Source organism: Heptranchias perlo, chromosome 32, assembly GCF_035084215.1.
Source record: "Heptranchias perlo isolate sHepPer1 chromosome 32, sHepPer1.hap1, whole genome shotgun sequence".
In the NCBI taxonomy this organism is placed as follows: Eukaryota; Metazoa; Chordata; class Chondrichthyes; order Hexanchiformes; family Hexanchidae; genus Heptranchias; species Heptranchias perlo.
The window spans coordinates 6,318,680-6,332,666 of record NC_090356.1 but is presented as its reverse complement, the minus strand read 5'-3'; the positions used below and the strand labels follow the sequence as shown (position 1 = coordinate 6,332,666).

At 43.5% G+C, this 13,987-nt stretch overlaps 1 protein-coding gene across 11 annotated transcripts in view; it reads left to right on the top strand.

Annotated features, from left to right (window-relative positions):
* Positions 1–13,987, top strand: part of prdm16 (PR domain containing 16) — a 518,186-nt gene that overhangs the window by 482,074 nt on the left and 22,125 nt on the right. For all 11 annotated transcript variants that reach the window (XM_067970263.1, XM_067970260.1, XM_067970256.1 and 8 more), the window contains 2 exons: positions 9,257–9,426; positions 11,531–11,608. In XM_067970263.1, coding sequence (XP_067826364.1) covers positions 9,257–9,426; positions 11,531–11,608 — 248 coding nt within the window. The remainder of the gene's footprint in view (positions 1–9,256; positions 9,427–11,530; positions 11,609–13,987) is intronic.

Sequence of the window (13,987 nt, the reverse complement as noted above, 5' to 3'; positions counted from 1 at the left end):
TCAAAGAACAGTTTGTGTTTCCACGAATGCTACTTCATCGCACTGCGTGTTGACCGAATAAAAACTTTTAAACAATTTTGTGGCACTGTATTCCCCAGAGCCTGTTTAATAGCTGTACAGCATGCAAAAGGTCTGAGGGAGGTTACTCATATTTGTACTGTAGAAAATATAGTAGCTGATATATGGCTTCCTACAGCTTTCCTGCTGTTTGGAGATGATGTCATGTGCAGTCTTATAAGGGAAGTGTTTAGCCTTTCAGCTATTGTGCATTCTAAGCAAGCTATTCAATTCAAAAGGCAGCACACTTAGCGTTTGACCCACACTCACACAATTCAGTTCTCAAACGGGGGTAATATTTCATTTCCCAGCTCTTTGGAGTTTGTTTCCCCCCTACTTCCCTTCCAATTTTATCACCGATTGTGATAAAATCATGTTTTTTTTGTAACTACCTACTTGGTGGAAGCAACTGTTGAAAGAAGTCACTCTGTCTTTAATTTAAATCTTGGTTCCTAGTTTATTCTTTGTTTTGCTGCCAATTTTCTCTCCTCCACTCCATTCCTGATCTCTTGCAGGTTTTGCGTCTTTACTTGGGGTACAGTTCTACGTCTTTACTGGGGTACGGTTCTACATCTTAACTTGGGATTATGGTTCTACATCTTTACTTGGGGTACAGTTCTATATCTTTACTAGGGTGCAGTTTTATATTTTGACTGGGGTACAGTTCTATATTTTGACTGGGGTACAGTTCTATATTTTGACTGGGGTACAGTTCTATATTTTGACTGGGGTACAGTTCTATATTTTGACTGGGGTACAGTTCTATATTTTGACTGGGATACAGAACTATATTTTGACTGGGGTACAGTTCTATATTTTGACTGGGAAACAGTTCTATATTTTGACTGGGGTACAGTTCTATATTTTGACTGGGATACAGAACTATATTTTGACTGGGATACAGTTCTATATTTTGACTGGGAAACAGTTCTATATTTTGACTGGGATACAGAACTATATTTTGACTGGGATACAGTTCTATATTTTGACTGGGATACAGTTCTATATTTTGACTGGGAAACAGTTCTATATTTTGACTGGGATACAGTTCTATATTTTGACTGGGAAACAGTTCTATATTTTGACTGGGAAACAGTTCTATATTTTGACTGGGAAACAGTTCTATATTTTGACTGGGAAACAGTTCTATATTTTGACTGGGAAACAGTTCTATATTTTGACTGGGAAACAGTTCTATATTTTGACTGGGATACAGTTCTATATTTTGACTGGGAAACAGTTCTATATTTTGACTGGGAAACAGTTCTATATTTTGACTGGGAAACAGTTCTATATTTTGACTGGGAAACAGTTCTATATTTTGACTGGGAAACAGTTCTATATTTTGACTGGGAAACAGTTCTATATTTTGACTGGGAAACAGTTCTATATTTTGACTGGGAAACAGATCTATATTTTGACTGGGAAACAGTTCTCTATTTTTACAGGGATATAGTTCTGCAGGTGCTAGTTGCTTTCCTAGATCTCACCCATTTTTCACTTGTGTGCTTAGACATTATTCCTGGCAGGTTATTTAACCACAGGGCAAATCACATCTAAGCTGTGTCCTGTCCCCAACCGACGTCCAGACACGCGTGCTTCCAACAGGGTCACTGACTATCAACCAGGAGCACGAACCCTGGCCAATATTTTCCCTCTACGTGGGTGCTGAAGCACATTATAGTGCCCCCTGCTGGTGCCCCGCTGAAACCAGCTAACTCAACAGGAGGAATGAACCTGGGGAATCTTCCTGAGTCAGATGGCTGAATACATGCTGGATAAACTGGCTGAGTTGCTTGGTTCCTAGCCTTCTAAAGGTTAACTGAGCAATGCCACCTTGGCCAGGTGTCTCACATGATATTCGACCAGCAATGTGTGGTGAGGAGAACGCAATGGTGTGCTTGGTCAGTGTGATCTCCTGGACTGGTTTCGATCGCCTGAGGTTTGGCCCCCTGTAGATGAGTATCTTTGCTAAGTTATGAGGAGCCCTTAAAGAAGGTGGCTGAGAGTAGACATCACCAAGGTATATAAGATAGTAAACTGTATAGAAAAGACAGATCCACAAACAGAGAGTAGGACAAGTGGCACAAGTTCAAGCTGGTGAAAGGCAAGTTTAGGATCGATGACATGAATTTCTTCACACAAAAAGTGATTAATACTGGGTCGGAATAGACACCTGGGTAGGTTTTTTTTAAAATTCATTCTCAGGATATGGACATTGCTGGCAAGGCCAGCATTTATTGCCCATCCTTAGTTGCTCCTTGAGAAGGTGGTGGTGAGCCACCTTCTTTAACCACTACAGTCCGTGTAGTGAAGGTGCTCCCACAGTGTTGTCAGGTAGGGAGTTCCAGGATTTTGACCCAGCAACGATGAAGGAATGGCAATATATGTTCAAGTCAGGATGGTCTGTGACCTGGAGAGGAATGTGCAGGTGGTGGTGTTCCCATGCACCTGTTGCCTTTGGCCTTCTAGATGTTGGAGGTTGCAGGTTTGGGAGGTGCTGCTGAAGAAGCCTTGGCGAGCTACTGCAGTGCATCCTGTAGATAGAGTACACTGAAACCACAGAATGCGGTGGTGTAGGGAATGGATGTTTAAGCTGGCGGATGGGGTGTCGATCAAGCAGACTGCTTTGTCCTGGATGGTGTCGAGCTCCTTGAGTGTTGTTGCAGCTGTTAATGCTTGGGGTCATAGAAGAAAATGTGATGGGGAATGTAGGTTTTTCTATGTGGATAAACTTGGATAAGAAAGAAAGAATTTGTGTATATAGCACCTCATCATATCTCTCAAACATCCCAAACTGCTCATATACAATTAATTGAACTGTTGTTATACAGGTGACCGCAGCAGCGATTTTGTGTACACCAAGGTTCCACAAACAGCAGTGAAATGAATGAGCCATTAATCTGTCGTTGATGGTATTGGTTCAAGGAAGAATATTGGCCAGGATACCGGGATAACTCCCTGCTCTTCTTCAAATAGTGCCATCGGACCTTTAACATCCAGCACAAGAACCGAAACAGGCAGATAAACCTCTTTGTAGAACTCGTTGACAGATAGCTGGCAGTTACCCATTGCACAGTCCATGACACTTCATCATATGTATTGGAAGTTAGGGTGTTAGAGGTTTAGATCACTGTTTGCAGACTTTATTAGTCAACTTTGGTTGTTCAAAATCTGAAATAACAACAGAAATGCTAGAAAGGCACAGCGCAGGCCCATCAGGATCTGAAAGAGAAAGATAGGCTAATGACCGTGATACAAAAGGGTCCCGGCCAGAATGTTAGCCAAACAGGAGCGGACTGCTCTGCTTTGGTGGTGTTGTTTGAGGGAAGAGTATGCGCTAGGACAGCGGGAGAACTCCCTGCTCTTCTTCGAATAGTACTGCGGGATCTTTAATGTCAACCAGAACAGGCATTCAGAACTCTGTGCACTTTCTGTTTTCTCATGAGGCACCTGCAATGAATTTGTTGAATTTTATAAATCTTTGAAAAAAGGAGGTTCAACTCTGCCTCATGACGTCATTTCAAGAATTTCAAATATTTAGACATTTTCAACAAGACTGCAATAAAAGCTGGTGACACTCAGCACGCCAGCTGTTTATGGTGGACTGATTTAGCCATTATGCCCCCTCCCTAAGGAACCCGTTTCCCCTCCCCCCAACATTGCTACATCTTTCCTCAGCTTCAAAAACCCTTTGAAAACCCACCTCTACAATGGCGCATTCGGTCACCTCCCTTAAATCTTCTTCCAATTCTTGCTTGACATATGATTCCCTTGTGAATGCCATGGGGACTTTGCGCTGTGTTAAAAGCCTAAGATAAATATAGGTTCCCAAATAATGACATGAGGGAGAGGCCTGTCTTTGTTCATCCAGTCAGAATGATTCTAACGTCGTCCCACTGCAGCATCCAATTGGTTCTTCAATGATTCTAGTGTTTTTGTCTTCACTGCTTTATCTGGAAGTTTATTCCACACATCTTTGAGTGAATAAGAGCTTCCTGATATTTGATTTCCACTAGTTTAAACCCTGAACCTTGTTCTACTCTCATTGTATAATTTAATGTGATTTTCTGGCTTTACCTTTTCCATAGCATTTACAATCCTGTATTCCTTGATAGCATCTCAGACATCTCCTTTCAAGGCTGAAGAGCCCAAGTTTTCCAATCTTTCCTCGTTACCCAGACACCTAAGACTGGAGATCAACCTCATGGCTCTTCTCTGCACTTCCTCCAGAGTTTGAACATCTCCCTCGTGTCTCAGTGACTCAAACTGGACACGGTGCTCAAGATGTGGTCTGAACAGAGCCCTGTGCGGTTTGAGCAGTGACGTGGCAGGGATGCAGGGTGGGCCCACCTGAGAATCCATTCTGTTTGTCTCCGTTTGTTTTTAACATCCTTATCTTAGTGCTAATCCTATTTATTTTAAAAACCAACCTTTTCAATAAAATGCATCTCTCTCCCTCTAGCTTGTACAAACTATTCTCGACTGTTATCTTAATTTCCACTTGCTTTATTTTGGAAGAAAGTCAAGAAGTGACTGCTCCTTGCAGCCCTGTATTTGATGATGGATGCGTCTGTGCCCGCCTCAGACTATAAACAAGTGAAGCATGTAATCTGAGCAAAACAGGGCTCCTGGAAGGGGGGGCATGAGACTTTAAGTGCTCGTTGCAACAGCCTTGAATTCAGGGAGCGTAGAAGTTGGTTTTGTTGTTGTCACTCATTCAAAGATGGAGTCGCCCCAATGTGTTTTCAAAAAGAAATCAAATTATTTTGTCTCAGTTGGGATAATAGTCAGGGCACAAAAGATTTTTCTTCATTCCTTTGGGAGAGGGAGGGGGAAAACCAGACAGAGTTCCCGCTCCTAATCCCTATCCAGTGACTCAGCCTTGCCTCAGTTGGTAGCATTCTTGCCTCTGAGTCAGAAGGCCTTGGCTTTAAGATTGACCCTTCAGTGCAGTACTGAGAGGGTGCTGCACTGTCAGAGGGACCGTCTTTCAGGTGGGGTGTTCAACGGAGGCCCCATCTGCCTGTTCAGGTGGATGTAAAGGTCCACGGCACTACTCGAAGAACAGAAGGGAAGTTGTGCTGGTCAACATTCATCTGTCACCCAACACCACCAACACAAATTAGCTGCACATTCATCTCATTGCTAATCGTGGGACCCTGCTATGTTTGTCTACATTACAACAGTTACTGCACTTCAAAAGGAAAACAAATTAATTGTCTGTGAAGCGCTTTGGGATGCCCCGAGAATGTGAAAGGCTCTATATAAATGGGACGTTCTTTCAGCTTTTCTTGATGGAATGTGCATGTGTGTGGACACCAGGCAAGAACAGGATTGGACCTGGCAGTGAATCTCCTGCATAGATGAAGATTTGGCAGCATTCAGTGTCTCAGCTCACATGGAAAGTCTGTCACAGAGTGAGATACCTGAGAGTTGCGGGTGCCTGTGGAAGCATACCCCAGTAAGGGGTAAACACTTTCAGGAGAGGGGAGGAGGAAGTTGAAAATATTATTGCATTTATTTTTGCAACTATTTAATCAGCTTTCCTCTGGGTATTGTTTCTGTTTTGAATTTTATTTTACGTACAGTGCTGATGTGATTGCGGCGGACTGATTGAGACTAATAGTATGCAACGGGAAGTAAACAAATCTCATCAGCGATCTGGTAATATTTCTGAGATTCCATCATTCCCATTAGATCAGATCCTTCACAGGGTTCAGGCCATTCACTTCTCCAATTCAGTTCCAAGTATGATGACCTCAGAATGTGCATCGTAAACAAAATAATAAAAAAAATCAACTTAAGTAATCAAAAATTACATATTTTTTTAAAAACTTGTATCAGTGATTCTCCCGTAAACACGAGTGTTGAGGCAGAACCTGTCAGTGACTGATCTGCGAAATCAGATGATTGAGTTAAAAGGAAAGATTTGAGAAACATGGGCTTTTTCAGTCTTGTATGGCGGTGACTTCAAGGGGACACAGGACCAGAGAAGCTAGTAAACGATAGGTAAATCTGGGACAGTTCTTCAGGTTAAACTTTGACAGTAAAAGAAAGAACTTGCATTTATACAGTGCCTTTCACGACCTCAAGATGCTTTACAGCCAATGAAGTACTTTTGAAGTGTAGTTGCAATGTTGTAATGTAGGAAACATGGCATCCAATTTGTGCACAGCAAGGTCCCACAAACGGCAATGGGATAATGACCATTCTGTTTTAGTGATGTTGGTTGAGGGATAAATATTGGCCAGGACACCAGAGAGAACGCCCCTGCTCTTCCTCGAATAGTGCCATGGGATCTTTTATGTCCTCCTGAGAGAGCAGACGGGATCTTGGTTTAACGTCTCATCTGAAAGACAGCACCTCCGGAAGTGCAGCACTCCCTCAGTACTGGCACTGGGAATGTCAGACTAGATTATGTGCTCAAGAGGCGAGAGTGCTACCACTGAGCTACGGCTGACACCGTAGGACAAAGGGAGCACAGGATCAGATTGGCAATGTCCGAAAGCTCTTTTTCACACAGCGTGGTCAACACTTGAAATGGACTTTCATAGGGCATTGGAGGCAAAATCCTTGGAATAATATGGGACAGTGGAGGCTCTGATGGAGAGAGTGTGGATTTTTCTAGATCGACCAGAGTGTGGCTTTTCCCTATCTATCTCCTTATCACTGAAGATAAGTTCCTGAGCCAAATTAGATTCAGTTCCCAGGTCTCCAATGTTTAGGTGGGTTTAATAAACTTGGGGAAGCAGCAGGGGCTTCTGTGCTGCCTAGACTATATGGCCATTTGCTCATATGTATCCTGTCCGGTAAAACATATAGACCATTGGCTGGCTTGCAGTTCTAATTAGGAAGCAGCTGTCCATTAGGTTTTACTTACCGTTAAAGGGCACTGACTGAAATTGGACAGGGGAAATTAACCTTATCCTAGAATGTGCTGCAAAAAGCAAAGTTAATTAAGGTGTTTATAAAGGAGAGCGCTACTTACTCCACAGGTAAGGGTACCATAGGATTTGGATGAAGAACAGGGAAATGGGGGGTTAAAAAGATAGAGGTGCCATCACTGAAAGCATGGCAGAGACAGATAGATGGGCTAAATGGCCTATTTCTGTTCCCATGTTGTGTATATAAATAAAAGTGTAATGATAATACTAACAATATTTATCTTTATATAACTTCATATCAAACATCTTGAAGCACTTTACACAAAAAATTACTTTTGGAGTGCAGTGACTGTTATGTATACAGAGAACCAAACCCCTCTCGTCTCACATATCACCCCTCCCATATCCCCCACCACATACAGCTTCAAATGTGTGAATAACTATTAACAGGGGCAATGCTGACAGGAACAGAGAATGTTTGGTTTCGAGTGGCTCACCTGTCCAGTTCCAGTGACTCCCACTAGAGGGCAGAGATCTACCAGATGGGGTCTTTCAGTGTCACTGTCTCCATATCCCAGAAGTTCCTGTTGCTGAAAAGAGTAGATTGATTCTTGATCCCTTCAGCTGCAATTTTAATGCAGGCGTAATCCTGTTTTAAATGTGTTCACACTTCTGTTAAAATAGCCGACAGTGGAAAGGCTTGCATTTATGTAGAGCTTTTCATGCCCTCAGATGTTCCAACCAGTTCACAGCCAACGAATTACTTTTGAAGTGTAGTCAATGTTGTAATGTAGGAAATGCGGCAGCCAATTTGCGCATAGCAAGGTCCCACAAACAGATATGATTAAATGACAAGGTAATCCATCCGAGATATTGTTTGAGGGATAAAAGTTGGCCAGGATACCAGGAGAATTTCCTAACTTCAAATAGCGCCATAGGATTTTGTACATCCACTTGAACAGGCAGACGGGGCCTTGGTTTAACTTCTCATCCAAAAGACGGCAACTCCGACAGTGCTGCACTCCCTCAGTACTGCACTGGGGTGTCAGCCTAGATTTTGTGCTCGCAACCCCCTGACTCAGAAGTGACAGTGCTGCCCACTGAGCCACGACTGACACCTATGTCATGTGAACAGGTTAAAAATTCATCCACTAATATCAGCAACAGTAATTTCTAGGCTTGTATCTTCCATTTTTCTTGCTTCTTTCTCTTAACTCTTTTCCTGGTTGTCTTTTTGTTTTAAAAAACAAGTCTGAAATAGGGCTGGGCCGATAGTCTCACGTCCCTGGGTTAGAGAAGTGAAAATTCAGCCTCGGTTCTCACGACTGGTTGATGCCCATTGACCCCTGCTGGGAAGTGTGCATGTGAGGACATTTGAAAAGCCTCCCGACACTCACCTTCTAGGACCACTTGGTACAGTGAGCACTGAGAACTAGCAACTTGATCCCAATTCAGGATGAATCCGGGATTCCAAAGTGTGCCTTCATACTACAGATTTAGCATCGCTGCAAAGCAGCTTCTGCCCCACTCTGACGTTAAACTGCAGTGTAAATCTGGAGTCAGGCCCTACCCGACTCCAAAGAGAAGTGAAGAGGGACTCCCCGGAAGAGTGGGGAGGGTGGAGGAGAGTCTCATTTTGCTTCAGTTTGATGGAGTATAAATTCAGTGCGATGCCAAACCTGGATTACAAGGTGCTCAAGGGATGTGTAATCCCTCCTAGCTATGTATCAGGAGAAGAGAGAAGAAAAGTGGAAGGATAAAATGACTGAATGTGCTCAAAGAGGGGCTGCACAGAAAGTGAGAAAGTAAAGGAGGAGGTATGTATGGGTTGGGCTGTTGACTGATTTGATAGCGTAGGTAAAGAGAAACTATTTCCTCTGGTGGGGGGGATCTAGAACAAGGGGGCACAATCTTAAAATTAGAACCAGACCTTTCAGGAGTGAAATCAGGAAGCACCTCTTCACACAAAGGGTAGTAGAAATCTGGAACTCTCTCCTCCAACATGCAGTGGATGCTGGGGGTCAATTGAAACTATCAAGACTGAGATTGATGGATTTTTGTTAGAAGAGGGTATCAAAGGATATAGAACCAAGGTGGGTAAATGGGGTTAAGGTACAGATCAACCATGATCTAATTGAATGGCGGAACAGGCTCGCGGGGCAGAATGGCCTATTCCTCTTCCTATGACTGCATGTCCTAAATTGAAACTTCCTTCTACTGTTCTACCCAGAAAAGGCGGCCCCTAAACTGTACTTCCTCTTGCCCTTCCCTCCAATTCTGAAGCCAAGAAATCACGTTCTGATCCTTTACAGATGGCTGCTATGGAGACCATGACAGAAAAGCTGGAGAGTTTTGGCACACTGAAACTGGACACCATGGGCGCTCTGCAACCACCTCCTCATCATGCCTTCAACTTCCGATCACCACCATCCACGCTGTCTGATGCCATCCTCCGCAAGGGAAAGGAGCGTTACACGTGCAGGTTAGTGAGGAACTGGAGGCACAGTTACATCCTGTGGGTTTTTTTTAAAGCAATTGATTCCCCCAACAGTAAATAGGCAAACTCCACAATATCTATTTGCATTCTACAGTATTCATCCCTGATTAGTCATCTTGCTTAAATATATTACATAAAATTACATAGAATGTACAGCACACAAACAGGCCATTTGGCCCAACTTGTCTATGCTGGTGCTTATGCTCCACATGAGCCTCCTCCCACCTTACTTCATCTAACCCTATCAGCATACCCTTCTCTTCATTTCTCCCTTATGTGTTTACTAGCGTCCCCTTAAATGCATCTATGCTATTCACCTCAACTACTTCATGTTCCACATTCTAACCACTCTCTGGGTAAAGAAGTTTCTCCTGAATTCCCTATTGGATTTATTAATGACTATCTTATATTTATGACCTCCAGTTTTGGCTTCCCCCACAAGTGGAAACATCTTCTCTATGTCTACCCTATAAAACCCTTTAATAATCTTAAAGACCCATATCATGAGCAATTAAATTGTCACGCTCACTTTCCGTCACATTTTGGACATCGCACTTTAGCACATCCTTTGACTCAACTGTAAGCAATGCCATGTGAGATCTGCTTTTTTGGGAGATCTGCTACTACTTTTAGGTTGAAATTGTGCTGTGTGATATTAGTAATGGATGTAAACCTGATTAATTCCATTGTCCACTCTTTGAACAGAGCTGTTAGCCCTTCTTTTTTGAACCAGTGCACACTTATTAAAATCACAGCCAAATGAATTTCATACGAATACACTACCACATCCATTACTAATATTATACCATCTTCTCAACCCAACAGCTCTTCAATAAAGCTGGGGTGTCCAAGCATTTGTCTATGCGGATGTTTAGATATGTACCATGGATCCTTGGGGCTGTATGTAAAGTTTATTCCATGTCCCCTTTAATCTGGCAAGCTGCTGATACTAACAGATCTTGTTGAATCTCTCCAATCAGGTTTCCGCCTCTGCCACAGCACAGCACTGAAACGGCCCTACTCACATTCTGTGTAGCTGTGATCGTGGCGCACTATCCCTCCTCATCCTTCTCGACCTGTCTGCAGCCTTTGACACGGTTGATCACACCATCCTCCACCAACACTTCCCCTCCATTGTCCAGATCAGTAGGACTGCCCTCACTTGGTTTCATTCTTATCTATCCAGTCGAAGCCAGAGCATCTCGAGCAATGGCTTCTCTTCCCACTCCTGCACCGTTACCTCTGGAGTCCCTCAAGGGTCTGTCCTTGGCCCCCTCCTCTTCCTCATCGACATGCTGCCCCTCAGCGACATCATCCAAAGACATTGGATCAGGTTCCACATGTACACTGAAAACATCCACCTCCACCTCTGCACCACCTTGCTCAACCCTTCCATTGTCTCTGTATCTTGGATGAGCCGCAATTTCCTCCAGTTAAACACCAGGAAGTCTGAAGCCATCGTCTTTGGTCCCCAACACAAAGTGCATACCCTCACCACCGATTACACCCCCCTCTCCTCAGCTTTTAAAAAACTGAAGCTACCAACAAACCTCACCAAAACAAAAAAAAATGATAAACTTGCTGTCAGGCCTCTGTCGGATCAAAGAAATGTCAGCACTGATCATCTTAGCTCCAATGATTAACATCACGTCAATGCGCCTTAGGATGTTTTACTATGTTAAAGACGCTATATAAATGCAATTTATTGGTGTTGTTCAGATCATTGGATCCACAGCATCATAGGTGTATCCCGCACATTGGGGGTGATTTTAAACCCTAAAAACGGGTGGGTTGGGGGCGGGTGGGAGTTGAAAATAGCTGTTTTATGGGTTGCGACCCCAACCCGGCTTTATTTCCGGGTTTAACGTCGGAGCGGAAAAGTACAGGCTTCCCACTGGGAATGCCGAGTCCAAATATTTTGCGGTTGCGACCCAAAAAAACCAACTGTTTTCAACTCCCACCCGCCCCCCAACCCACCCGTTTTTGGGGTTTAAAATCATCCCCATGGGGCACATAACTCGCAACATAAACTTCTAAAATTGCTTTTTCTGTGACGCTGGTAAATTGCAGTTCCACTCCCCCCCTTCAGGTACTGTGGGAAGATCTTTCCAAGATCAGCGAATCTTACTCGGCATCTCAGAACGCACACAGGAGAGCAGCCTTATAGGTAAGGATGTAAAGCCTTAACGGTTCAGTGCTTCTGAGGCCTGTTTCGTGATACACCACACCTCCCTGGTGTGTCTTATCCTTAGTCTTTTGTGCATCCGACTGACAATGTACTGATTTATGTTCTTTTAATAATATGACAAATTCAGAAAATGTTATATCTATAGCTTTATGTATATAAAAGTCTTGTGTCTAGTGTGTACATCACACTTCAAGGTGTCACACTTTTAAAAAGACTTCTGTAACAAAGAGAAATGATGCCAGTCATTTCATGCTGAGTTTTTCTGAACTCCAGCCAAATATTTATAAGCAACTAAAACTGCCCAAAGGAGCCGCAAGCAGCTACAGTTCACCTGAGAGGGCAGACATGACCTCGGTTTAACATCTCATCCAAAAGACGGCACCTCCGACAGTGCAGCACTGCACTAAAGTGTTAACTTAGATTTTGTGCTTAAGTTTCTGGAGTGGGATTTGAACCCACAACCTTCTGACTCAGAGGTATGAGTGCTGCCACAGCTAACACTATAGGGTTCATTCTTCAAATGAAAGGCTGGAGAAATCCTGAAGTGCTAGCACATAACCAGTGTATTTTTTTGTGGTATTTTTGGTGTGATAAAAGGTGCAGGGAGACCCTCTCACTGTGAGGAAACTCAGGACCAAATAGTGAAAAGAAAAAAATGTGTAGTACAAGCAAAGGAAAATTTCTCTGCCCTTTCGGTCTGATTAAGACCTGAGGGTATAACTGCATTAACCTTTACAGTGCTGGTCATGGCACTCATGCTAACCAGATGCCACTTTGTTTATTTACCAGGGTACGGGAAAATGTGCTTACAGCTGTATAAGGAGTCAGTGGGGACAAGCAAATCAGGCACAGTTCACACTTGCTGTTCATTTAAACTGATGCAAAAGGCTCTCATTTTTTTGCATGTAAAAACATACTCGAACAACTCAACGCAGTTTAAATCACCCCGGCCAGAGAGAACTAAAATGTGGAGACCCCCTCATCACTGCCCCCTTAAATGGAAAAGGAGAGTCTCATTATTCGCTCCTCTTTGCTGATATGATGGAGCTCTTTCTGTCTGCAGTTGTACTGCACAAACTGATCTGAGGCTGGTTGGTGTCCTGGGGCACAACAGTCACATAGATCAGAGTTATACTGCCAGAACTTCCATTCCTATTGCAGCTTTAATGGAGGGAAACACTGCAGCCAATTTACACGCAGCAAGTGCTGCAAACAACAATGAGATAAACGACCAGTTAAATCTGTTTTAGTGATGTTAGTTGAGGGATAAATGTTGGCCAGGACACCAGGGAGAACTCCCCTGCTCTTCCAGGGATCTTTTACATCCATCTGAGAAAGCAGACAGCTGGAATTGCTTTCAGAACAAGAAGAGAACTGAGTGGTGCAGACTGTCCTGATCTGCTGGCTGGCTGGACTGTCCCAACTAAGAGAGGATCACTCACTGGGTAACTTAGGCATCATCAGCCTGAGGAATATCTGGTAGCTGGCGGCTCTTCCACCTTCACCTGACTCACTCACTTCTATCTCCTAGCCGGAAAAAAAAGGGTTCATAACAATGAATAGTCGAGCTTCCTGCCCCCCCTAAAGTCTGACAGTCAGAAGGAATGCATAAGAGCAAGTTTAATAGACCCTTTCTCCCATTCCAAATCTACTGCATCAGTCCTGAGAAGCTGCAACTGGCAGATTAAGGGCTTTAAAAAGTGCAAAGAAAAGAAGATTGATTTTGTTTAAATCTTTGCCGATTGTAGACATCACTTTCTCGCTCCCTGTTTTGCAGATTGAAAATCCCCTAAGGATGGTGTTTTAACTTTGTCAGCTTTCTTTTTTTGTTCTCTCTCTCTCTCTATGATTAGGTAATTTAGAAACAATTTGCCCTAACAAATGACTGGGATCATTTTCCCTGCAACTTTTCAAGTTGACTTCGAGGTAAATATGCAGCACATTGGATAGCAAGTCGGGGCTTTGTTTTAAAAACCCTTCACGGTTCATGGTGCAGACCACTTCACTCGCACAGTGATTATCAGATTGCGCGAGGAGATTGACTGATGAACGGTGACCGCTCGAAGACCCCAGTTTAAGAGCAAATGATCCGGGCACCGCACTGATGACCAGCCGGCCCAGATGAAGTAACTCTCGGTCCCTGGTGCACTAAACAAAACACTCGGCTTTCTCGCCATTTGACAATTGCCTCTGACCCATGCTGCACCAGGGTCTTAAATTAGCAGCAGACATTTTTTAGCCAGAACATAAAAGGATCCATCTGATTAAAACTTTTGATGCCCAGCAATTTTCCCAGCACAATTAGCAGCACAAGTGGAACTCTGCTGTTTGTACAGCGAGGTAAAATTGTGGTATATC